Raw genomic sequence first — 26,981 nt, 5'->3', positions numbered from 1 at the left:
CACTGAGCCACACCAGTGAGGCTGCCCGGCTGGTGTGGCTCAGTGGTTGAGCATTGACCCATGAACCAGGAGGTCCCGGTTCGATTCCCGGTCAGGGCACATGCCCAGGTTGTAGGTTGATTGACTCCCTCCCGCTTCTGGATCTGCAACCCAGGCATGTGCCCTGACTGGGAATCCAACTGTGACCTCCTGGTTCATAGGCCAACACTCAACCACTGAGCCACACCAGCCAGCGGGGCGTGAACGTGCCTTTTCTCCCTTCCCACTTCGCTCAGCCCTTCCTAAAGCTCTGGGCTCTGATGAAGAGAATTGAATTTAAAATCCATCACATCGGTTAATCATTAGAACTGTTCAGAAAGGGTCCAGTAAGTACAATAGAAGGAATATTTTATGTTGGAAAGACCTGCCTTGGCAGTGGTGGGTGTTGGGTGGGGGTTGGAAAGTCGGGGTTTGAGTGCCATTCAGTCCCACCCGTGGGCAGGTTACGCTTAGGGCCTCTGTGGCCTTAGAGATGCAGGGGATGGAAATCTATCGCTCACATTTCCTCTTAGCTCTGATACTGTCTTTCCTAGAAGCAGGACTCGGAGATAGTGTATCCTAGCAATAAGTGTAGCAAACAAAGAAGGGCTTTTAAAGATTGGAGTGAGATAATTGGTGTCTTCACATTTCTATTAGGGAGTGTCATAACGACTCACTTGTTTAGTACAAAAGAGAGCATGGTGGTTGGGAAGGATGTGGTGCTGGAGGCAGAAATCCAGCACGGGACCCATTCTATTTAGTTTTTGGGGGACTATACCTGGTAATTTAGCATGTGGGGTTTTTGAGGTCTGCCTACAAACTGGAGTGTGTGATAGTCACTCGCCTTTAGTGACGTTTTCATTAAAACGGTTTCCTATTGCCCAGCTAGAATTTTTCAGAAAATTGGCTCGAGGGGGAAGCCATTTAGGCAGAGCTTTCATCACTACATTACCATTTTGTTTATTAGTTCATGTGTTGTCCGTTATACAAACAAGCGATTAAAAAAACATTTAATCATGACCCTTACTTTTTAATTTAAAATTTATTTATTTTTGTGAATTCTCACCTCAGGATATTTTTTCCATTGCTTTTCAGAGAGAGTGTGAGGATGGGAGGGAGAGAGAGAGAGACAGACAGACAGACAGACAGACATTGGTGTGAGAGAGACACACTGACTGGTTGCCTCTTGCACTCGCCCTGACTCGGGGCGGGTAGCAAACCTCAACCCTAGAAGTACGTGCCCTTGACTGGGAATTGAACCTGTGACCCTTGGCTGCTCCGCCAACGCTCTGAACATCGGGAAACATTGGTCTCATCAGCGTTGTCTCCACTGTGTCTGGTATGTCCCCTAGCATGTGATAGCAGCTGTGTGATTATATGTTAAATGAATGTGTGAACTTGAGGTAACTAGAGGTCATAGCAGCGCCATTCTAATATGTATCAAGTACAAAATTATGTGGCCCAGATAGAAATTACCATAGTTCTGTAATAAAGGCAGAGAAATGGAGTTGTGTGGACTGATGCCATTGAACCTGTGTGTTGGATAATGTTGTTGTGGGCTGTGCATGCCGGTCACAGTCTTGGAAATGGAAGTCAGGTAAATGAGATTCCTTTTTTTGTTTGGGAGCAAAGTCAGTGCCAAATCAAACAGCGCGCGGGAAGGCCTGAGCCATGGTTTCCGTGACTTCTCTGGGTTTTGGTGTGCGACTCGACAGGACTTTATGTCCCTGATTCTGCTTTCCAAACTGCAAGGAAAAACTGGGGAAAGGGTTAAGCCCAAACAAGGCGTGCAGTCAGAAAAGGACTAGCTCTGCTTTGCTTTTTAAAATAGTAAGAGCTCTAGCCGAAACCGATTTGGCTCAGTGGATAGAGCATCAGCCTGGGGACTGAAAGGTCCCGGGTTCCATTCCGGTCAAGGGCATGTACCTTGGTTGCGAGCACATCCCCAGTAGGAGGTGTGCAGGAGGCAGCTGGTTGGTGTTTCTCTCTCATCGACGTTTCTAACTCTCTATCCCCCTCCCTTCCTCTCTGTGGAAAATCAATAAAATATACTAATAAAATAAAATAAAATAGTAAGAGCTCTTCAACAAAATGAAAAAGGTATGGGCCTGGGTTCCATTTTTAACTCTCTTAAAACAGCTTTGTTGCGATATAATTCACAGGCCATATAATTCACCATTTAAAGCATACAGTTCAATGGCTTTTCGTACATTCAGAGTTCTTACAATCCCCACATTAATCTTACATTATCATTCCCCCTGCTCCCTGAGCATCATCTTGACCAAGCATTTAGTAACTTGTTTTATCTTGAATTAACTCACCTAAGCTATCTGAATGAAGGTCATTCACTTTTTTTTTTCTTTTCCATTTGGACTCCTCTAACAGCCATTAAAAAATGGAGCCAGATTATCCCCTTCTTTGACCCATAACTTTAATTTGTCTTGTTGACAGAGGAGAGAAGGTTGGCCACCAAAAGGCACGGGTCTTGCTGCCTATGCCAATATGACGGGTTTCTTCTGTTTCTGTTCACTTGGGTGTTTTGACCTGAGTCCTGGGTGTTGATGTAGCAATGTTGGATTCATTTATATCCGAATTCAATTCCATCTTGATACATTTAGCCTCGCATGTATCTGCTTGTAGCCGTTCAGGGATTTTTTGGCTCTTCAGTCTAACTTTCAATGTATCAGTATCCTTCATGAATCTCAGATAGTCTGTGTATTTAATCATTTTGTTATTCGATAGGCAAGACTTTGGCAGAGCGTCCATCAGAATTGGTCAGAGGTGGGGTGGGGGAGAGTTGCATTAGCCTCTGATAGAAACCTTGTTTCTTAGAGGCATTCATCAGTTATTAATTTTGCTTTATTGTTGAAACTGTTGTAGGGTTGGGGGTGGCAATTGTGAGGTTTGGGGCATATTCTCGTCCTCCTGTATTGCTTTCCCAATTCCTAGAACAACAATGTGCTTTAACCTAGAAGCGTATGCTGTGACTTTAGAAGCACAAACAAAAGCATGTGTTGGGGGAGGGAGAATTTTGATCATACTAAAATCTAAATTTTACTATATCTAGAGCCACCATGTCCTTTTTAAAACATATATATATTTTAATGATTTTTTTTTTTTTTTTTTTACAGAGAGAAAGGGAGAGAGAGAGTTAGAAACATCGATCAGCGAGAAACATCGATCAGCTGCCTCCTGCACACCCCCAACTGGGGATGTGTCTGCAACCAAGGTACATGCCCTTGACTGGAATCGAACCCGGGACCCTTCAGTCCGCAGGCTGACGCTCTATCCACGGAGCCAAACCAGTCAGGACCACCATGTCCCTTTTACCCAGATTTCTTATGATAGTATCATAGGAGATTTGGACAGGTGTTTGTGGAAATTTAGACACACTTATCAATCCAGTGGAAGAAGACAGTTACTAAGAAAAAAATGACTCTGCTTTCCTACTGCAAAACAATCTTTCGTCTCTTTTATTCTTAAATCATCTTTTAGGACGCAGGAAGTGGGACAAACTGCTGTAAACCAGACATTGAAACTTTCTCCATGTCTTGGGCTGTTATTTTTTTTTTTTCTTTGCTGCCATTTATTCTATCTCATGTAGTCTGAAGTTCCTTCTCATTGGTAGGAAAGAAGGCAACAAAATAGATGCGGGATTCTTTGATGTACTTCCTTTTGTACTCTTCCTTATTTGCCTCGCACATGGGGAAATAGAAAATTCCTTTTATAGTGCACTGCATGCTCCTAAGCCCTCGTCTTTGGAGTAAAGAATCCTACCCTCCTGTCCTTTCTCTCCAAACTGTGATAAGCCCTCCTCCTTGTTATAAGCAAATCCAGAAGTGTTTAATTGTTAGTCGCTCAGCTACACACACAGACCGTTTTAGTTAAACAGGCCCCTCTGCTCTGGCTGGAGAGGATGTTAATAAGGTGTTAGAGATGAAAACCAATCCCGACAGCTTCTTCTTCATCAGAAGCCAAGTCATAAGGAATTCACTGCCTCGGAGTCTGTAGGAGACGTGCTGCCTCCACCTGCTCTTAGGGCTCCGGGTAGCAGGTCTGTGAGCCCTCACCTCATGTCAGGTTACTGGCTTCTCCTGAACTCGCGAGAACTCCCTCAAAGTCCCGCGAGGTTAAGCTCTGGGGAGGTATTTTCTGAGTCCATTCAATACTCACAGCAGCCACTGTAATTTACTATCTCCGGAGTGCCAGGCACTGGCTGTAGCCAAGCGTTCTCCTTACATTTTCTGCTTAATCCTCCCGAGAGTGTCGTAAGAAAAATATGATCTCTGTTTTGACCGAAGGTTAGAGAAGGCAAATGAAACGCTCCAGACCTCAAAGACATAATTCTCTTATCAGCATTTTTATCTATCTTTTAGAGTAATTTCATCTAAAATAGCAAGAGGCACACCTAGAATTCTAAACCGGTCGATTTCATCTCAAAAGTGAGCGTTTCTCTCCCTCTAACCTTTACGTATCCCTTCAAAGTAAGTACCCTCTTTATCCTGACCTTTTTTTTTAATTTTAATTTTATTTTATTGATTTTTTACAGAAAGGAAGGGAGAGGGATAGAGAGCTAGAAACATCAATGAGAGAGAAACATCGACCAGCTGCCTCCTGCACACTCCCTACCGGGATGTACCCGCAACCAAGGTACATGCCCTTGACCGGAATCGAACCTGGGACCTTTCAGTCCGCAAACCGACGCTCTATCCACTGAGCCAAACCAGTTTCGGCTATCCTGACTTTTAATATGTGCTCAATATGGAAATGTGTATAACTTACGGAAGCTTAGAACTTGAAGGAGATGAGAAATGGAAATGACCCACCATCTCCCAGGAACAGCCACTGGACACTGGAGTGATCTGTTCACGAATGAAAATGGGAGCTGACATCTAAGAGCCAAACGCTGACTGCTCAGACAGAGACCCTTTGGAGGAATGGAACAATCCAGAGCCACCACAATATCGAGGATTCAACCTAAAATGAAGCAAAAAGTGAAGTCACGGGAAAACGTGACCCGTTCCGAAGAGAAATCTAGTCAATAGAGATTGCTCCCGAGATGACCGAAGTGTCGGATGAAGCGGATAAGGACTGAAAAGCAGCTAGTGTTACCATGCGCAGGAAGAACTACTTGTAATGAAAAGCTATACAATCTCGGCGCAGAAATAAAAACGTGAAACGAGAAAAATGATCTGAAATAAGAATTTTATGGGGTGCTCTTTAACAGAGATGACCCCCCCAAAAAATAAACAAAAACAAAAACAAAAAAAACACTGAACTTTTAGATCGATAAGAATTATTGAATCTGAAGAACAGGGAGAAGAGATTAAAACAACAATGAACAGAACCCCAGAGATCTTTTGGACAATTAAAAAAAAAAAAAGACTCTGCTATGCATGCAATTTAAGTCTTAGAAAGAAGAGAGGGTGAATGGGATAGGAAAAAAAATCTTCGAAGAAACAGGGATAAACATTGCCTAAATTTAATGGAAGAATTCAGCAGAAATCATTCCTGTTTGACATTGTTTATAACGAGGAGGAAAAGGATGAGCAGAGAGTCCCGGAGGAATTGAGGCCTGATTGTCCTACTTTCCCCCCAAATGTCCGGTCTTAACAGGCCTGCCTGATTCTCACCCCCACCGTGTTCCTTTCTGGGTCTTGCAGATCCCACCATGATGAGAGGGGGAGATTAAGTTGCGGCCAAGAGTAAACTGTACGGAATGGTAGAATATTCTGGTTTTCTGAAACCTGCCATTCCGTTTTAAGGAATGAATTTCAGAGGGAGTTGAAAACGGGTAGTTTCTTCCTTTTGTCTCTAGAGAGGAGACGGAAGTTCACAGGTCCCATTGATTGTCATCTCATAAACGGTGAGGTTTTGGTTAACAAAAGAGGGTCTCCTTGGAGACTTCATAACTGGGTTTTCAGATTCCCCAGCGCTGGTATTCTTTATCTCCCGTCCGCATTCTTCATTGGCTCCTTCTCTCTCATCTGGGGCAGAGATCGGGGTCTGTAATAGAAGGTTGTGGTGTATCTTTAGCCCATCCACCTTGCTTTGTAACTGCTTTGCTTTCTGGTTTTCTGTTCATCTTTATAGCAAACTTTCAAGACCGCTAATTCCCTGTAAGAAAAGTCAGAGTCCCTTTCAGTATGTGCCATGAAGTGATAGGCCGTCTGCTCCTTATTCCAGTTTGAATTTTTAAAAAAATATTTTTTATTGATTTTTACAGAGGGGAAGGGAGAGGGATAGAGAGTCAGAAACATCGATGAGAGAGAAACATCGATCAGCTGCCTCCTGCACCCCCCCCCACTGGGGATGTGCCTGCAACCAAGGCACATGCCCTTGACTGGAATCGAACTTGGGACCTTTCAGTCCACAGGCCGTCGCTCTACCCACTCAGCCACACCGGTTAGGGCTACAGTTTGAATTTCAATAAGGTATCGATAAAAACACCGCAGGTTTGAATGTGAGCATCTCCCTGTTGGTGCTCTGTAAGCTTGGGTATCGTTGTGGAAGCTGGCGTACCCCAGAGTTTTGTAGGCTGCAGGGGGAAATCACTCTCCTGTTGCTTTTCTATATAACTAAGTCACTGAGACAGCAGATTTCAGCTGGGGGTGTTCGCACAGGGGGCAGTCCATTCCAGCTGCCTGTCAAGCTCGGCAGCATTCCCACTGGATGTGGGCAGGAGCGTGTCGGTGTGTGGAGTTGCTGTACCTGTTGGGTAACTCCACAGCTGGCTTTGTCTGTGGGCCGTTCTCTGCTGCCGGGAAAGCAGCAGGCACCTGAGGGCGATGGAGCCGTGAACAGTCTGCAGAGCAGCTTTAAACAGACCGATCGATGCCTCTGCCTTCTCTTCTCCATTGCGGTCTTTCCGCCTGTGGAGTGCTGCCTCTTCCGCAAAGTGTTTCCCATTTAAATGAATGAGAAGAACTTCTTGCCCTGACTGGTTTAGCTCAGTGGATAGAGCATCGGCCTGCGGACTGAAGGGTCCCGGGTTCGATTCCGGCCAAGGGCGTGTGCCTTGGTTGCGGGCACATCCCCCAGTGGGTGGTGTGCAGGAGGCAGTTGATTGATGTTTCTCTCCCATTGATGTTTCTAACTATCCCTCTCAATTCCTCTCTGTAAAAAATTAAAAAAAAAAAAAATATATATATATATTTATTTAAAAAGAACTTCTCTTTCTTCTCACCCCGCTGTGCTTAGCTCCCACCTCAAGAAAGCACCGGCCTCATTTGTGATGCACTTGCGGGAGCCAGCATGCCTGTCTGTGGCATTGGGCCATGCTAGAGATGGGAAGAATGTCCATGATTACCCAATCTGGCTCCTTCATTCCCAGCATAGGAATCGGAGGTCCGGAGTGTGCTGCAGACTAGCCGAGCCTGCAGGTAGAGAGGTTAAGAGCATGGAGTTTTTAGTCGGATCTGGGCTCACATTTTGGCTCTCGCTACTTCCAGGCCGTGTGACCGTACACAGGTGACTTGAACTGTGATTCTCTCTCCGTTTGTGTGGGGGTTAGCGAAGTGACTGGAACAGTAAAGCCAGCCGGGATAATGATAGTTATGTCTCTGTAGTTGATAAGTTAGAAGCGTGGTCGTCAAACCTTGGCTCATGAGCCACATGGGGCTCGTTGGCCCCTTGACTGCGGCTCTTCCACAAAATACCACGGCCTGGGCCCGTCTATGTTGAAGAAGTGGCGTTAGAAGAAGTTTAGGTTTTAAAAATGTGGCTCTCCAAAGAAATGTCAATCGTTGTGCTGTTGATATCTGGCTCTGTTGGCTAATGAGTTTGCCGATAAGCTAGAAGATGTCAGAACTGTAGAGTCAGGGTGTTCACCGTTTGGGTGAACTAACGAGAAGAACACACAGTGAGTACAAAGCACAGGCTACAGCTTCCCTGTCAGTGAGTTGCAGGTATGTTGTGTGGTTTTTGAAAGGTATGAATCCCGAAAGCCGTCAAATGTGTGTGTTCCCAGTGTGTGCTTGAGAGAGAGTGAGCGTGGGGATGGCTTTTAAAATGCCCTTGAGCTTTAGAAATGGATCTGAGATGCCGGGAAGCAGCTTGTACCAGGAGGATGAGATCAGTTGGTATAATTGGAGCTCGTTGCCAAGCCTTTCACCCTGTTCTTTGAACATTTACCAGCGTCCCTATTTCTGTGCAAACAGATGAGATAGAAAATGACAGGTCTCTCCATGCAAATGTCATGTGCCAGACTGGGGAGGAGGAGCCTGGGGGGGGGAGGGGGAAGAAGGGGAGGAGAATGTGGGGGGAGCCAGCAGGCCGCCAGTCCGTGCCTTCATCTTTGCTTAGCTTTTTCCTGGAAAAAGGTGACCCAGACGTCCTGCTTTTGGGTTCCATTTAAATGCTCCTGGAGCCCTAACCGGTGTGGCTCAGTGGATAGAATGTTGGCCTGCTGACTGAAGGGTACCAGGTTCGATTCCAGTCAAGGGCATGTACCTTGGTTGGGGGCACGTCCCAGTAGGGGGCGTGCAGGAGGCAGCTGATCGATGTATCTAACTCTCCCTTCCCTTTCCCCTTCCTCTCTGTAAAAAAAATCAACAAAATATATTTAAAAAATAAATACATAAACGGTCCTGGAGATACTTTAGAATGCGACCCCTGGTCTGGTTGCGCTGGCATTTGCGAAGGGGAACAGAGGGAAGGAAAGAGGAATCAGGAGTGTATTTTTAACACCAGGAGAAAAGTTGACCAAGAGTTCTTATCTCCCGGGGTGGGGACTGAGACTGGCTGGCACGTGGTTTTTACCGCCTCCTTCCTGCTGATGGAGAGCCAGCTGCAGAGACAACTGTTCTGAGCCAGAGTTTGGCAGTCAGAAGCCCTTTTTTCATCTCAGAGGGAGAGCTGGTCTGATTGAGGTTTTAACTTTAAACTTCCAAAGTGCTGGGAATTGGAGTGGGATCTCCTTTTTTGTTCTCTTTTTGTTAATCCTCCCCTTTAGGATATTTCCCATTGATTTTTAGAGAGAGTGGGAGTGAGAGGCAGAGAGAGAGAGAGAGAGAGAGAGAGAGAGAGAGAGAGAGAGAGAAACATCAGTGTGAGAGAGAGAATTGATTGCAGCCTCACCAGGATGGGGGATCGGGCCCATAACCAAGGTACTTGCCTTTGACTGGAATCGAACCCAGGACCCTGAAGTCTGCGGGCTGATGCTTTGTCCACTGAACCAAACGGGCCAGGCGAATGGGATCTATTTTTCAAGGGCTCTGCAAGTGAGCAGTAAGGATTTTGCTTCTAGTTTTTCACCTTTTTTTTCTTGTTGGGTGTCCTACGCCAGGCATGCTTGCTAGGCTGCTGTCAGTCAAAGACAACACTTTCGAGCATCTTCTGTGTCACCACGCACCACGGCAGAGCTGCCCAGGTTTATCTGAGCTGACCAGAGGCGAGTGATTGGACTGTGTTCCAGACAGAGGAGCAAGGGGTTGGCTGCCAGCTCCCTCCTCCCGCCTGGCCCACCTGCAGTGGCCACCGCAGCCCAGCCTTTCTCAGTTGGGGCTGGATGGCCAAGATGTGATTCTTTGCTGTGGCCAACTCTGATTTTTGGAGCGACCTTAGCTACTCTGTCTTTCAGATCAGTCTGAATTTTGGCCATCTCCTGACCATGACTTTTATAGCACCGAGCCAGCTGTTTGCTGGTGTGTGAGTGTGAGTGTGTGAGTGTGAGTGTGTGAGTGTGTGTGTGTGAGTGTGTGTGTGTGTGTGTGTGTGTGTAGGTGCTGCTTGGGCCTCATGTAATGTAAGTGGGCCCCTCAGCAGCAAGATCTCAGGAAGTCAAGATGGCAGAGCTCCCCGGAGAGTTTATCTGGGCTATTTATAGTTGGTTGTTCTATCCACAGTCTCTGTCTAGGGCAGCGGTCGCCAGCCGGTGGTCCGAGAGGTCTGAAAGGTTGGCAACCGCTGGTCTAGAGCACACGTGTGCCTTTTTGTTGAATTGGATGATTCCCCATTGTCACCTTCCATGTATTTTCTGTTTGCGTGCTTTATGCCAAGCATGTCAAACTCAAAGGCTCACGTGGGCCAAATAAACTAGGCGTGCCGCCCACGAGGCCACCAGTTTGACATGCTTGCTCTGCACCTCTCCATCCTTCTGCACTGAATTGCTTCCTGGATGCCTGGGCTCGCTAAGGACACAGGTGGCAGCTTCTCCCCTCACTCTCAGTTAACAAGACCTGCAGAGCAAGTTTTACTTTTAGGACAGTATGCCTGATAATCTTTAGTCCTGTCTCTCCCTCCCCCTCCCCCCCCCCACCGCAAATTAATTTGTTTTTATTGTGAAGATTCTCAGGAAAAGGAGCCAATTGAGTTGATCATTATGACCAAATTATTAACAATTGGGTCCTTCTATTATAACATTGATATCATGAAACATCTATATTTATGTATTCTTTTGAATTTTGAAGTGTAATTTAAAGGTAAGGGTACTGTGTGGTAGGTGCCTCACTTTTTCTCCCTTATATACGTTAAATATTTAGAATCTCACATGCATAGTCATTTGGTCTGTCTCTGCATTTACAGAAAATGACCATCATCAGCCTTTCCGATGTGTGCCCTTTAGTTCCTCACACACAGCGAGAAACCCTAAAATGTTGTAAAGCGTCAGTTTTGTACTTCTTAAGACAACTTTATTATTTTTTTTTAACTTAGTTCAACTGGGGAAATTGATTTTCCATCTGTGCAGGGTTTGATACGTGATGAACATATGTGGCCCTCTAAGAGTTTCCTATTAACATTGGATATTCAAGGAATAATCTTAAACGTTTCACATGTCTGTTATTTCTAATTACAGAACAAATGTAATACCACCCACACTTAGCCTAGCAGTAACTTTTTAGTTGGATGAAAAGCTGCCCTTTAAGTCATACTTTTTAAACCACTTTCAATGCACTGACCAATACATTAGGATGTTTCAATGCACTGATCAATACATTAGGATATTTTGTTTGTTTTTTTAACCTGGTAGTAGATTTTAAACTTAGTTGAGATCTAATCTTACCCATGATCTTAGTATTGTCAAACACTTTTGTTTTCTGGAGTATGTCTGATTTGAAAGGGAATTATCTTTATTAATAGCCAACAGAATAAGCCCTAGCTTTCTTTCTTTTCTTTTCTTTTAAATATATGTTATTGATTTTACACAGAGAGGGACAGAGTTAGAAACGTCGATGAGAGAGAAACATAGACCAGCTGCCTCTTGCACACCCCCCACTGGGGATGTGCCCACAACCAAGGTCCATGCCCTTGACCGGAATCGAAGCCGGGACCCTTCAGTCCGCAGGCTGACGCTCTATCCACTGAGCCACACCGGTCCCGGCTGCATTAGCGTTTTCAAAATGCCTAAGAACCTTACCTCCTCCACTGCGGCCGGAGGGAGTGCGGGTTCGGCTCCTGTAGCCGCAGCCTGGGTGTCTAAGAGATGAGGGAGAGGCTGAGAAAGGTTTCCGCTACATTGAAGACAGTGTCTCAAAATTCCTGAGACAAAATAACCATTTTCGCAATTTACAACATTTCTGTGGTCTGTCCCTCACACCTCTCCTGCCCACCACTTCTCGTAATCTGATAGCGCTTTTGCCGTGTAATTTGTCCAAGAAGGTGGGCTGTATGTCACTGACTAATTCCCAACAGAACCGCCACCCCAGGCCCTGGCATATGCCCAGGGAAGGTTGGTCGCATCGCCTGGAGTACTTAGTCTTTCCAAACGATTTCTAAGGAATTGGGCTCATACCTCGGGCTGCTTGCTTTGCCTTTGGGCCATAAAGGTTGGGGCGGATGAAGGAAGTATAAAGGCTTGCACTTGGCAGCCTCTGTACCGGATATCTATTTTAGCCCCCTCCGAAGGTCATTTACATAAAGCCCAGCTGTGTGCAGATATTTCTGAGTTTAAAGCCTCTCGCTTTTGACAGCTGTCGGGATAGGAGTGTCAGCGTTAACTCAAATTATGGCCTTGCCCTCCCGGGCCCGGACCTCCTGCAGCCGACAGTTCCGTTTCCTTCGGATAACAGGATACAGCTGGCGGCCGGGCCCTCACCTGTGGGATAGCCAGCCATTCGGAGCTTTCTTCTCCGCACGGCTTAGGTCTCTGCAAAGCGGCTCAGGCCGCTTCTGCAGGAAACCACACTTGCCTGTGTGTTCCACAGCCGAAGAGAATTGAAATAACATGCACCCGAGTTCCCAGGGGCACCCCCTTCCTGGGGGAGCTAAGTATAGCGTCCGGCAGCTCCTCCGCCTCTGGTCCGAAATTGTCCAGGCAGGTGCTGCCCAGTTCCCCTGTGCTGCTCCCTGTACCACCTCTCTGGCCCATTGACCAGGCGAGATTTCTTTTCTTTCTTTCTTTTTTAAAACAATATATTTTATTGATTTTTTACAGAGAGGAAGAGAGAGGGATAGAGAGTTAGAAACATGGATGAGAGAGAATCATCGATCAGCTGCCTCTTGCACCACCCCTACTGGGGATGTGCCCGCAACCAAGGTCCATGCCCTTGACAGGAATCGAACCCGGGACCTTTCAGTCTGCAGGCCGACGCTCTATCCACTGAGACAAACCGGTCTCCGCAAGGCGAGATTCCTTCACACCTGGCAGGATCCATGCTGCCTTCAATGAGCTATTAGATTGCACTTTTGGGACTATACTTGATTTATTAAGTATGTTTTTAATCGATTTCAGAGAGGAAGGGAGAGGGAAGGAGAGAGGAATAGAAATATCAATGATGAGCGAGAAGCATTGATCGGCTGCCTCCTGCATGCTCAGCCGCTGAGCCACACTAGAACTTTCTAAAGAATAGAGGCGGGTGCGCCAAAAGCACCTTACTCCCGTGCCAGCTCAGGGGAGCTACAGAGGGAAATGGCCTGTGGGAAGGCTGAGTCAGAGGTGCAGAAGGAGCAGGAGAGATTTTCTCAAGGTGATAAGGCCTTGGCACTCAAGTCTGCAAGCAGGGGCAGGTAGACAGCCTGCCAGTGAGTCCTGTGGGGGGTAAGGGGGCAGGGGGATGTGGGCTGCTTCTGAGACCCCTTCTGATGACAAAGTTCTGTGGCTGACAGGACATGGCTAGGGTTTAGGTGGGAATTGACCGGGAGCCGCTGGGTGTAGCTCAGGAAAATCACAGTGGGGTCTGGTCTGGCCTTACTGGTTGCAACACAACAGATTCTTGCTGCGTCTGGGTTTGAGTTTAACCTGCATGATTACCACCTTCTCCAGTGCTACCGTTTGTGAAGCTTGAATCTGCAGTTGATGCCATAGCCATTTTGTGGGTATAATTTCTTTAAAAAATATTTTTATTGATTTCAGAGAGGAAAGGAGAGGGAGAGAGAGAGAAACATCAATGATGAGAGAGAATCATCCATCAGCTGCCTCCTGCACGCCCCCTACTGGGGATGGAGCCCACAACCTGGGCCTGTGCCCTGACCGGGAATCGAACCGTGACCTCCTGATTCAGTGCTCAGCCGCAGAGCCCTGCTGGTCGGGTGTGGTTGTGATTCCTGTAGGGCAGATCTGTGCCAGGGATTTGCGTATTTCCTTCCGTCTCCCTTCTTTGGCTTCTAAGGCCAAGCAGCTTGGAGGTGTGTGGACTCCCAGGGCTGTCTCTCCTGACTCCTCTCCCATCTTCTCCTGCTTACACTCTTCCTCTTTCCTGCAGCTCTCAGCTCACTGTGCCGTGCTCTTTTGTCACCGCGTTTCGCCTGTGTCCACGTGGCGACACTTGGCAGGGGCTGGCTTCTTCCAGGCAGCTGCCTGGGCCTCCTCCTTCTAGAGAGTTGATTGCTCCTTCCCTGTAAAACTTTTATGGTTATTTTTTTTTATCACACTATAATACCATTCTCTGTTTACACGCATGTCCCTTACGCTGGCGGTTGCCATATAGTATTTATCCCTTAACGCGCAGCAATTAGCTGTGTACCCGTAACATTCTTGGGGCTCAGAAGTAGGAAATCAGCTAGTGTGCCAGGCAGATATGATCAGGCAGATAAAGAAAAGGAGACCCTGAGCACCCAAGAAAAGGTTATGGTGTGCTCTACCCTTTCAAAGTAAGCTCTAAGGGTGAGTGTAAGAAAGTCAAGAGTTCTGATTTACAACGGGAGTAAGTTTGTTTTTAAATCTTGAAGAAATGATTATGGGAAGAGCTCTGACTAAGAAACTGCTGAACATTGACCGTGAAACAAAAATCCGGAGTATGCATTGTCGTTTTCATGTTAACCCTCGTCCAGATGTTTGTGGGTTTCGAAGGGTTTACCGTAGCTCAGTCTTTGCAGGAGCGCTGGCAGGGACATTCGTTGGAAGCATATTCTGCTGTGCAGGTAGCCTGCAGGTAAAACATTTCTGTTTCTCCTTGGCTGGCTCCCAAACAGCTGCATTCCTCATATAGAGTTTGTGGGGGATGGTTTGTGGGGGATGGTTTGCCCTTTTTCGTTTTGATTTTTTTTTTTTTTTTTGTGCGTTTGGAAACGTCTTTGCTGTAAATGACAAAAACCATGTTCACTGAAGTGATTGGTTTGTCAAACCTAAAGCAGCCGGTTCTAGAGAATGGGCCGGGATCACCGAGCCAACAGGTTCCAGAGAGTTTACAGTTTGCAGCATAATTACCTGGTACAGTGTTGAGGGCCTGTGAACCCCACAACCACAGGCTTCAATTACTTTCATTAATTGTGGGGCTCCTGTGGAAGGGTTCCCCAGGATAACGTGTGGGCGTGGCTGAACCACCATGAGTTTGGTTTATGTACTACACACGGGACAGACACTTTTGTTTTCATTGCCTTTTTTTTTTTTTTTTAATCTCTATTGTTATTATTATTTTTTAATTTATTTTATTGATTATGGTTTCATTGCCTTTTTACATTAGCTTTAGGGACTGTTAATTGTAGATTTCTTCGGTTTGCACAGGTAGGAAAAAAATATCTTTTTACTCACTTTCAGTTCATTTGTGAAACATTTAATGGCAGAGGACTTAAAAGAGATGTGCTGTGTGTGATGCTTTCTTCCCGATTACAAAAAAAAAATAAAAAAAAATAGTATCTGTTCATTGTTTGAATAGTTGTGATGAAGAAACCGATAATTTAGGAATGAAAATTCCCTGTAATTCCCAGAAATATGCATACTTACCATCTTGGTATTTGTCCCTCCAGATTCTTTCCTATGATTATTTGGTTTATATGTTTGAATTGTAATTTACCCACCAGCATGTTTTCAGACACAAATACCTCTCTGATGTACCTGCAGCCTTTCATTTAACCATTATGGTTTCCAGGGGATTTTACTTGGAAGTCTCCAGTGAGAGCCAGAAACTCTGCGAGGAAGAAGAGGCTGTGGCTTCCACTCTGTGATGGCAGAGTGCTTAACTAAGCATTTCACTTGGATTATTATCTCATAATTTTGTCACCAACTCTACAGTACAGGCCGCGGTTACTGTGCCTTATGTGTAGAAACAACATAAGGAGACAGAGTTAGGCAAGTGAAGTGACTTGCTTAAAGTTAATCAGTAAAGAACTTGGGATGCCTACCCCTTTAACTAGATTTCTTGTCTAGAGAATATTGTGTAGCACCTTACGCCTTTCCTGTATTGAGAAGTGTCCTTTTTTAATGGATGATATTGAAGATGTCTAAAGCTGTCAAATGAGGAGACATTGCTTCCTTTACTTATTAAGAAGCTGGTGCACCAAATTTGTGCACAGATAGGGTCCCTCGGCCTGGCCAGTGATCAGGACCAGTTGTGGCCTTTCTTCATTCTGCGCCATCCCCTGGTGGTCAGTGCATGTCAGAGTGAGCAGTCGAACTCCTGGTTGGTTTAACTTCCAGACTGGGAATCAAAATGTGACCTCCTGGTTCATAGGTTGAACTGCCTTGGCAGACTACCAAAGTTTTAATTCATGTTTTAGTTTCCACTGTTATTTCTTCTGCTTGTGACGGCTTAAGTTCAGGCAAATTGGTTCATAAATTTATAGGGTCTTTGAATCCTTTGTTTCAGGTAAGTCTGAACAGGACCTAGAAAGCTGATTAAAAGTCCAGTGAGCACCGTGAGCTTAATTTTTAATTAACTGGATATTTCAAACACTGAGAAAGTACTCAAGCGCTCCAATCTCTCTTTTTAATCCATGCTTTGCTATTTGGATCTGATGGGCTGGAAATCTTGATTTCTCTACTATATAGAGTTGGTTCTTGCTACGTTTCTCAAGCTTGGCCTTCATTGTGGATTTCTGCAGGTACACAAATGTTAAATGGAGGCAGGCAGGAAGGAAAGATGGCCCTGCGTGTGTGGGGTGGACCAGAGAATGAGCTAAGGTGGGCATGAAGGTGGTCAGCCAGCTGGCTGTTGGCATTATCCTGCCTCTGGTTGGAGAGGAGTGGGCTCAAGAATCTGGTCATAGACACCCCCAAGTGTGTTAGCTGTTCTTCAGGTGAGCCTTAATCTCAGACACACTCTTCCTGCCCAAACTGGCAGATCCCTGAAGATTGTAATAGCGAGAGAATTTTGTCCTCTAAATTCTGCGCTGTCACTAAGCCGTTGTTTATTCTAAACGTTTGGTCATTGATAACCTCTTCTTTATTCTGTGTGGACTTCATTTAGTTCTTAATGAGGTCCTGTGATCCTGATGGCACACAAAGCGTGGGGCTTTACCTATTTTTTCATGTAAGAATGACATTTCTGTACTGTTCTTTACATTGCTGGTTAGTATGTGCTTTAATTCAGTTTCCTATTATGGACAGGTAAGACTTCTTAGGCCAAGTTATAATGAAATTATTTTGGCCTGCTTCTCTGACTTATGAAGATGGGATCAATTTGTTCTCAAATTTGGTTATTTGGCAAAGAACCTCCCCTTCTGAGATCCACCGTTTTGGACTTCTGCTTGTGCCCAGAGAGCCATGCCCGGCACCGAAGACTTTAGGTGGTTTTTATATTTTTGGCAATAGCTTTTATTCTCATTCTCATTTATTTCTTCCCCCTTCTCTTTTTCAGTGTCCTGGGTCATGAAACTTAATCCACAGCAAGCTCCATTATATGTGAGTAAATGATGACATTTCTTTTCATTTTATACTTCTCTCTCCTGTTTACTTACTTACAATAAACCTCAAAACACTGTCATAGGATTTTTAACCATCTACACCGTGAATTTATAGGCTTAACCCAATTTGGAAGTGAAATTTGATTTAGTCCATTCGAAATGACTAATACATGCATGTAAGACCATGAGCTAAACTAGTTAAGGTGATAAGATGCACACATGAAACCATTGCATTGCTCTGCAAAACGATTGTGTGGCTTCTTTCTTTCACTCAAGTGCTGTTCCGTTAGAATGGTCTTCCTGCTGCCAGGGTACATTACCCGGTGTTGCAACTAGGTGGCGCTCTGCCGTTGGCAAAAGAGCTGCTTATTCGAGGAGTCTGAAAAGCAGATGTTCCATCTCCCTGACGTGAGGGAATTGTAAGATGATATGGATAAATGAATGAACAAGGGCTGGAGAGAGAAATTTTTAGGTGATTTTTTTAAAAAATTAATTTCACGAGACTGAATTATTTGAACTGGGGTGGTGAAAAGTGCCTGTTTGGTGACACACCAGCTAAGAGGGATGGATTGTTAGAGCTGTGAAAGACAGTGGATTTGGAGTTATTATGTACGGTCTGGAGAGTTCAAATAGATGTACCCATGTGATATGTGGCTGCTTGTGACTGGCTTTTTTCAATTAGTGTGATGTTTTAAAGCTCATGTTGGAGCATTTATTCATACTTGTTCCTTTTTATTGGCAAGTAATATTCCATTGTATAGGTATACCACATCTTGTCCATTCATCAGTTGATAGGTTGGCCTTTAGGTGGTTTTCTCTTTGGGGCTAGTATGAATGATGATGCTTTGAACAGTAACTTTTTAGGTGTAGCATATGTTCTCATTCCTCTTGATATATACATAAGCATATAACTGCTTTGCTACATGGTAACTTTAACATGTGAGGAATTGCCAATTTTCTATAGCAACTGCACCATTTTACATCTCCACCAGTAATGTTGAAGTTTCAATGTTTCTATATTCATGCCAACACTTTCTATCACCTGACTTTTTTATTGTCGCCATCCCAGTGGGTGTGAAATAGTAATTGATTGTGGTTTTGATTTGCATTTCCCCACTGGTTGATGATTTCAGGCATCTTTATGTGTGCTTATTGGTTTCATAGTTTTAGCCCTTATATTTAGGTGTATGACTCTAAGGTTAATAGTTTTCTGTGTTAGTAAGTATGATTGTGTGGTTAGTTGGGCAGGCTCTACTGAGAATTTTTAAACTTCAGGTTCCAAATATATCAGCAGAACACTCGGTGGGGCAGTTTGTTTTCCCGTTTTTTATAAGCAGAGCGAGTGTACTTTGTTCTCCGTGAACTAGGTCACGTCACAGGGACTCTGGCTGTTTGGGTGAAGAAGAGTAACTGTCACAGGCAGTCCATCGGAGAGGCCATAGGTTCCCTGCCCCAAGAGGAAGAAATGATACACAAAGGACAAAGCGCGCATGCGGAAGTCTTCTTTCTGTTTACATTTGGGATGTGCAGGGGTGAGTACCAGCAGAAGAGAGGAAACTCTTAGTAAATACGGAAAAAGGCTGGATCCTGAGAAATACAAAAACACACACATCTCACAGCACTTAATGGTGGAGTCTTGCACAATCAAAGTCCTTCTAAAAATAAGCAATCCAAGTTTAATCTTCCAGTTCACATCTTAAAACTTTTTTTTATTAACGTTTTACTTGAAATAAGTTCAGATTTACAGAAAAGTTGCAGGAATACAACTCACCTCTATTCATCTCTTACGAACATTTAGTCACATTAGCTTGTCTTTCTCTGGATTAGATACTTTCTAGTTGTTTGAAAGGTGCAAACATCATACCATGTTTCCCTAAGTATTTCCCTAAGAACTAGGACATTCTCTTTCTCAATCACCGTACAATTAACAAAAACAGGAATTGTACCATTGATGTAATACTCTTATGTAATGTAGGTCCATTTTCAAATTTCTGTGATTATCCCAATAATGTCCTTTATAGCATCCTCCTCCTAGTCCCTCCCCAATCCAGGACTTAATCCAGGATTACACATTGTGCATATGTCTGTTTAGTCTCTGAATGGTTCCTCTGCTTCTCTGTCTTTCATCATATTGACATTTGGGAAAATTATAGTCCTGTTAGTTTATAGCAGTTTGGGTTTGTATAATGTTTTCTCCTGATTGGGACAGGAATGCTACATAAATGATGCCCTGATTGGTGTATCATAATTAGGAGAACACATACTATATTCTTGTCCACTTACTGGAGATGTAAACTTTGATCTCCTGGTTATTGTGGTGTTGAGTTTGCATAATTTATCTGTTTCAGAGGAATTGGCCATTTAAAGAAGATGGTGTAATTGTTCACTTTCCCCCTTTAATGTTGTTTATGAATGACTATTTCTAGTCCTAATGGGACTTATGATCTGAGTCACTTGTTTACAGTAAAGTACACACAACAAACCACGTGACTGCTAATATGTTTTTGTGGACACAGTTCATGGGTGCTTGGGCTCCACAGCCCTTCTCACTGCCAAGATAAAAGCATACACTTTCCCCCCGGACGATAGGGGACAAGGGATGCTGTCAGATGGTCAAAGAAAGAGGCACGTGAAACAAATGTTGGCATTTATTTATAAAACAAACAAAATAGGCCCTATCCCCACCCACACAGTAAGCCCCACTGACCTAGCAACCCAACAACTGGACACTAGCAACCGCAAACAAATCCTCCCCCAGACTAACAGCTGAGAAGGAAGCAAGATTTTTAAACTTCGGAAGGAGGACGAGGAGGAGGAGGAGGAGGAGGAGGAGGAGGAGGAGGAGGAGGAAGGGTCTTCGGATGCCTCTTATCTCAGGCCCCAGGCTTATTCTAGGAGAGATCCGGAGGCCGGGCCTGAATCTCGGGGAGGTACAGTATGTGTCAGAAATAGAGACCTGGATTCATCCCACATCCCACATCCTACATCCGAGAGAAAGTCACCTCCCCTCTCCTGTCATCATTCTGTATTCTTTTAGGAGAAAAAGAGTACAGTGCGCTGATGCAGCCAAGTGCATGTCCCTCAGGCAGGTCTACGTGTGGGAATGAACTTGGTGGGAGAGGTGACGGCTAGAGGAGAATTTGATGAGTCACAGGAATCGTTGCTATTTTCCGTGTTGTTGAACCCAGTCTTCTGGAAGAGTGAAGAAACTGAGCTAACAGAGAGATTGAGGGATTAGCCTAAAGTTTCACAGGGCTGTGATACAACTGGGCAGGTATCAGAATCAGCAAATGATTTGTGTAGGCAGTGTTACCGGAGGCGGGTCGTCCGTTGGCTTGGATTTACAAGTTCAGGGACATGCACGGAGAAGTTATAGTACAGACTCAATCAATGTGCTAAGTGACAGGAAAAACAGTAGCAAAGGGAAGAGAGGAATATTTGAAAAGATTGCATTGATCTACTTTTTTTCTGAGGGGTGAACAGGAAATGTCTTTATGGGCTGTAGACACGTTGGAGAATAGTTAACCGCTATTACTTGGGAACTCTCTTAAGTGGAAAAAGCAGTAAAAATAAAATGTATTGTTTTGTGTGTGTGTTTCTATGAGTTTTACTTTTTTTTCTCTCTTACTTCTTTCACCTTTTCCACCCAGACTCCATCCCCGTTCTCTCTCACAGCTGTCAGTCTGTTCTCTGTATCTGTATGTTTCTATTTTATTTGTTAACTAGAGGCCCGGTGCACGAAATTCATGCACGGCGCTGGGGGGACGGGCCCCTCAGCCAGGCCTGCACCCTCTCCCAGTCTGGGACCTCTGGCTTCTAACTGCTCACCTGCCTGATCACCCCTAGCCACTCACCTGCCTGCCTCATCGCCCCTACCCACTCTGCCTGCTTGCCTGATCTGTTCTAACTGCTTGCCTGCCTGCCTGCCTGATCACCCCTAACTGCCTCTGCCTTGACCCAAACCCCTGCTTGCTTATTCTGGAAGGACGTTTGGTTGTCTGGTCTAATTAGCATATTATGCTTTTATTACAGATTTTTTATTTTATTAGATTCCACATATATGTAAAATCATATGGTACTATCTTTCTCTCACTGGCTTATTTTACTTAGCATAATGCTCTCCAAATCCATCCATGCTGTCACAAAGGGTAAAATTTTCTTCTTTTTTATAGCTGAGTAGTATTTCATTGTGTAAATGTACTATAGTTGTTTTATCCACTCATCTATTCATGGGCACTTGGGCTGTCTCAAATCTTGGCTATTATAAATAATGCTGTAATGAATATAGAGGTACATATATTCTTTCGAATTATTGTCTCTGGTTTCTTTGGATATATTCCCAAAAGTGGATTTGCTAGGTTTAAGCCACTAAGTTTTGGGGCAGTTTGTTTAAGCTATTATTAACTGACACAATATGACACACACACACACACACCTATATAGATTTTTATATCTACCTATTTCTACAATGATTGATGTTTGTCAAAGGGTTATAACAGTAAAATTATTTTTCTTGTAAATCGCAGTTCCTGCAGCTCTTTGATGCTTTTATGTATTAGATAATGTTCGGTGTCGGTTTCAAAGTGCTCTCGTGGGCCCTGGGCACTTTCTGGCTAATGATTCTCAGCGTGGGTGGTAGCCATGGCTGACGCTGCCTTGAACGTTTATATTGCTGATGATTCGCTAACTAACACGGGCATGGAATGGATTTAAGGAGGGAAAACGGGGGGTGCGTTTCTCAGGTTCTTCCGTTATAAACTTGTTCGTGTGTGTCCCCCAGCTCTATTGAACACATCTCAAGGTCTTCCTCTGGGAAGCCAAAAAGCAAGTCCCTTACAAATTTTCAGCACTTTTAAAAACCAGAGAGATTCTCAGATATAAGATGTGAATTATGCTCCAAGGGTATATGAACTAATTATCATTACCTGAAGATTCAAGTGGGAGGGGGCTCAGAAAGAAGAGGCTTTAACATTTCTATCAACTAAAAAGATTTGTTCTTGAATAAGTGGAGTTTGTATAAATACCCAAAATTATGAAGGGCCACAAAATTTAGGTTGCCTCAGCTTGCTGTGCCCATTGGAGGAAAGATGACCTACTTGGTAACGGTAGCATTTAAAATATACTAGCATGGTTTTATTGATTTCAGGGACGAAGGGAGAGGGAGAGAGAGAAACTTCAATGAGGATCACTGATCGACTGCGTTCTGCACGCCCCCTGCTGGGGATTGAGCCCACAACCCAGGCATGTGCCCTGACCAGGAATTGAACTGTGACCTCTGATGCTCAACCACTGAGCCACACTGGCCGGGCAGTAATGGTAGCATTTTATTCTTCCTGGGCAGTGTGTTTCCATTAACCGGAGTCGAAATAACCTGGCGGTGCCTCTCGTTTGGCTGCTGGGTCATAGGCTGCTTGCACAAAGCGAGCTTTATCAGCCTTCCGATCTCTTAAATGAATTACCTGCCTTCGCCCTAACAATGCTTGTCTGGTGGGTCAGCTCCAAGATTTCATAGACTGGCAGCCCTTTCCAGCCAGATCTGAGGGCTGTGTTTAAATAAGGACACTTTATCACCAGCGCCAAGAGAAATAAGGAAGTCAAGTGTTCCTCAATCTAGCTTTTTATTTTTAATTCCCACCCGAGGATATTTTTCCCCATTGATTTCTAGAGGGAGGGAGAGGAGGGGCAGAGAGAGAGAGAGAGAGAGAGAGAGAATTGAGACAGATGCATTGATTGGTTGCCTCCTGTGTGCGACTGATCAGTGCCGAGGATCAAACCTGCCCTTGACAGGGAATCAAACTCCAGACTCTTCCTTCTACAGACTGACACTCTAAACTACTGAGCCAAACCAGCAAGGGCCTCAATCTAGTTTTTTTAAAAATTTTTATTGTTTTTTTTACAGAGAGGAAGGGAGAGGGATAGAAGTTAGAAACATCAATGAGAGAGAAACATCGACCAGCTGCCTCCTGCACACCCCCCACCGGGGATGTGCCTGCAACCAAGGTACATGCCCTTGACCGGAATCGAACCCGGGACCTTTCAGTCCGCAGGCAGACGCTCTATCCACTGAGCCACACCGGTTTCGGCCCAGTTGTTTCCTTTTATGAGGGGGTGCAGGGGGCCTGTTCTGAGTACAGAGACTGTCATCTGTGCTCTCCAGAGCGCTGTTTGTTTACTCGCTTTTAAACCGAGAGAGGAGCCGTGGGCCCTTGCGCATCCTCGGAGCCTTCCACACAGCTCTGTTTGGATTAACTGCGGGCCCCATCAGATACACGAGCATCTGGCAGCTCGGGTGGAATTCCCAGCTGTCTCTCTTTGTTATGTCCACACAAGGAAATGTGCGCTTTATCTGCCTACTCGGGCAAAGTTACATTCCTTTTTAGGTCCACGAGGCCCACCGATCTGACTGTGGGCTCATTTCCCAACATTCCCGCCATCTGGCAGTCACTGGCCAGGGAGGACCTTACCTTTCCCGCACGAATATGAATTTCTGATCGGTCCCCCTTTAAGTAAAGTTCAGTAGGTTTTGCTGACTTCCTGTCTTATGTGGTTAAGGGATGCAGGCAGTATAATATTAAGAAGCGATTGCTGTGGTGTTCCTCTTAGCCAATAGCTTTCCTCCACAAGTCCCCATTTCCCGCATCTCTTTGAAATGGGTTATTTTATCCTTGGCACAGGACAGCCGCATGATCATATGTTGTCCATATTTTCACTGAGTGTCAGAATTAAAAGTGGATCTCTCCTTCACCATGAGCCACACCAGGGCTGCATTTCTAGTACGTTCCCCAGGAGCAGGGCGTGCTTGGGTTTGATTCCAGCCAAGGGCACATACCTCAGTTGCAGGCTCCATCCCTGGCCCCGATCTGGGCACATGCAGGAGGCAACCGTTCGACGCGTCTCTTGCATTGATGTTTCTCTCTGTCCCTCCCTTCCACTCTCTCTAAAGAAAGTTCAATGGGAAGAAGACTCTCCCATGAGGATTAATAACAACAACAAAGAGTGAGGCTTGAACACTCTGGGTGTGCTCTTGAACCAGCAGTGCTGTGGTCTGTCGCAGTGAGCAGTGTGTGCGTGTCGGAGGAGGGCTCTGTGCGGGAGAGGAGGCTGGAGGGGGCGGCAAGGGTGAGGTTGTGGAGCGACTTGTTTGCCACGAATTAAAGGGACATGCTCAAGAGTCAAGATGTTGTCCTGTTGCCCTAACTGGTTTAGCTCAGTGGCTAGAGCGTCGGCCTGTGGACTGAAGGGTCCCAGATTCGATTCCGGTCAAGGGCATGTATGTACCTTGGTTGCGGGCACATACCCAGGAGGAGGTGTGCAGGAGGCAGCTGATCGATGTTTCTCTCTCAATGTTTCTAGCTCTCTATCCTTCCCTTCCTCTCTGTAAAAAAATCAATAAAATATATTTTTTTAAAAAGATATTGTTCTGTTGGCCATTCAAGAGTTTCACGGCAGTAACCTGGTCACATTGTGTTTTGGAGACTCTTCTCTTGCATCCTGGTGTGCGTTGGGCTAACCCAGTAGCCTGGAGACTGATTTCATGGGTGATCTTTAGGGGAAAGCCAAGGGAACTGACGGCGGAAGGTTGGTGAGTGAGACGGCTGAGAACAGAAGTCTAGCTGATAGATTTTAGAGATTGTCCTCATTTCAGGGTAGAGAGGGTGATTTATTTGATCACTTCCAATTCTTGCATTAAATTTCTACCAAGAATTAATACAAATCCTATCTTCTCTGCATTTTAACCAGTATCTGGTCCCAACAGGAAAGGGAAGACTGTCTCTTTAAGTGTTGACCTAATTATTCTAGCAGTTCCAGGGTTGTGAAACATTTGTGGGAGGGAGAGGCTGAATTTTTTTTTTTTTTTCCAACCAGGAAACACCCTCCGGCCAGTTTAGCTTTGCTTAAACAAGAGTAGGTAGACTGGGTTGTACCTTGAAATAAAAAGACTTATTCAGCTCTTAGGACTTTTAAAAACTCTCTTCTTTGTAAGGAACCTTCCCGTTAAAGAAAGCCTACATTAAATGATTTCCAAACTTTTTGTAACTTGATTCCTTTTCCAGCTGAAGTTTCAAGATCCCCATTAGGGGGAATGGTCTGTAAAACCACAGTGAACTCAACAGATTGATTGAGCGCCACCTGCTGGTCTTATTTTAATGGGCCGCAGAGGTGCTGTTTGGAAATCTTTTAAGAATTTGCCTACGTATCTTAGAGTTTCAAAATTACGAAGCTGGAATTTCCAGGTGAATTTTGATAGTTGTTGGTAGTAACATTTTAAATAATCGCAGGAGAACGTATGCTGGAGGGAGCTGATCGATGTTTCTCTCTCATTGATGTTCCTAACTCTGTATCCCTCTTCCTCTCTTTTTAAATGTCAGTAAAATATATTAAAAAAACAACACAACCATAATCACCATGCTGTACATCGCATCTATTGTAAGAATAGCATTCTGTTTCTTGAGTTAAGATTATTGGAGAAGTAGAGGCGTCGATGCATTCTCTTCTGGGGTTGGGCCCAGCCAATATGGTAATCAAGAACATCTTGAAGTTAATAAGTTTATCTGTTGTAGTCAGAAACGTGACAGATCTGAAAACTGGACAGCCAGATTGAATCATCTATCCATTCCATGCGGCTGGCCTTCCTTAGGCAGCAAAATCGATTGCCAAGAGTACCCCTCAAGGAGGGTGTGACGAAAGCAACCCCCTCAGCAAAAAATTCCTCCTTAGATCTGGTTTTCATTTTTATTTTTTAATCACCACTCCACCTGCTTAATCTTTCAAGGCCATCTGAAGTAATAGTGGGTGCCTGGTACTTAGGCAGTAAAACGGGAGTCACGTGGTGGAGACTCAGAGTAAGAATTTTTGTTATTTACGGTCAGTGATTTTATCAGAATGCAGAGGATTCTCCTCCAGGGGAAGCAGGAACCCTTGAAATCCATTTCAAGTGGCTTTCAAAGTGATTGAGCCTTCTGTGTTCCATCCTACTTCCTATTCGGGGTAGTTTGTATTAATGTAAAAAAAAAAAAAAAGAAAGAAAGAAAGAAAGAAAGAAACAAGAAACTATTAAATAAAGCTATGAAGGCAATTTGAAACTCACTGTTGTCTTGGGAATGAAAAACAGGTTGATACTGTGATCTCCCTTAGAAGGATTTCAATTACCTATGAACCGATTCTCCTGGCCCCAGGTCAGAGAAGGCAGAGCTCGGAGAGAAAAATCCTTGATCTAGAAAAGGAAGCTATATCCTTAGAATTCTGGTTAGAAAAACTCCTTTTCTGCAAAAGTCCACATTGTAAATAATTTAGGCTTGAGGGCCAGGAGGTCTCTGTAGCAACCACCGGACGCTGCTGTGGCCCGCCCATTCTCGTGCAAAGGTAGCCATAGACAGCATGTAATCAATAAAACTTTATCTTTTTTTCTTTTTTAAAAATATATATTTATTGATTTTTAGAAAGGAAGGGGGAGGGAGAGAGACACCAATGATGAGAGAGAATCATTGATCGGCTGCCTCCTGCACGCCTGCTACTGGGGATGGACCCTGCAACCCGGGCCTGGGCCCTGACTGGGAATGGCATCATGACCGCCTGGTTCACAGGTCCACACTCAACCACTGAGCCACGCTGCCGGCTGGGCTAAAATGTTGAAGCTCTTTCTCTTTTGATTTCCCCCCCCCCCAAATATTAAAAATTGCAAAATTCTTTCTCAGCTGTGAGCCATACAAAGTCAAGCAAAAAGCTGGTTTTGGCCCAGGATGACTCTGTAGTCAGAGGAGGCAGCTTTAGGACTTTCCAGGTGGTAATGGCATCTCAGTGCCCTGAGCAATTGGCCCATTTCGTGTGCTGCAGACACTTTATTTTATTTATTTATTTTTTAAAATATATTTTATTGATTTTTTTACAGAGAGGAAAGGAGAGGGATAGAGAGTTAGAAACATCGATGAGAGAGAATCATCGATCAGCTGCCTCTTGCACACAAT

The 26,981-nt window shown here is 44.7% G+C and overlaps 1 protein-coding gene across 3 annotated transcripts in view; it reads left to right on the top strand.

Annotated features, from left to right (window-relative positions):
• Positions 1–26,981, top strand: part of AKAP13 (A-kinase anchoring protein 13) — a 149,397-nt gene that overhangs the window by 20,727 nt on the left and 101,689 nt on the right. For all 3 annotated transcript variants that reach the window (XM_045572005.1, XM_045572006.1, XM_045572004.1), the window contains exon 2: positions 16,971–17,014. In XM_045572005.1, the coding sequence (XP_045427961.1) occupies positions 16,971–17,014 (44 nt within the window). The remainder of the gene's footprint in view (positions 1–16,970; positions 17,015–26,981) is intronic.

This window comes from Pipistrellus kuhlii, unplaced genomic scaffold, assembly GCF_014108245.1.
Source record: "Pipistrellus kuhlii isolate mPipKuh1 unplaced genomic scaffold, mPipKuh1.p scaffold_m20_p_42, whole genome shotgun sequence".
In the NCBI taxonomy this organism is placed as follows: domain Eukaryota; kingdom Metazoa; phylum Chordata; class Mammalia; order Chiroptera; family Vespertilionidae; genus Pipistrellus; species Pipistrellus kuhlii.
Note: the sequence above shows the minus strand (reverse complement) of the source record. Positions and strands in the feature narration are given on the sequence as shown.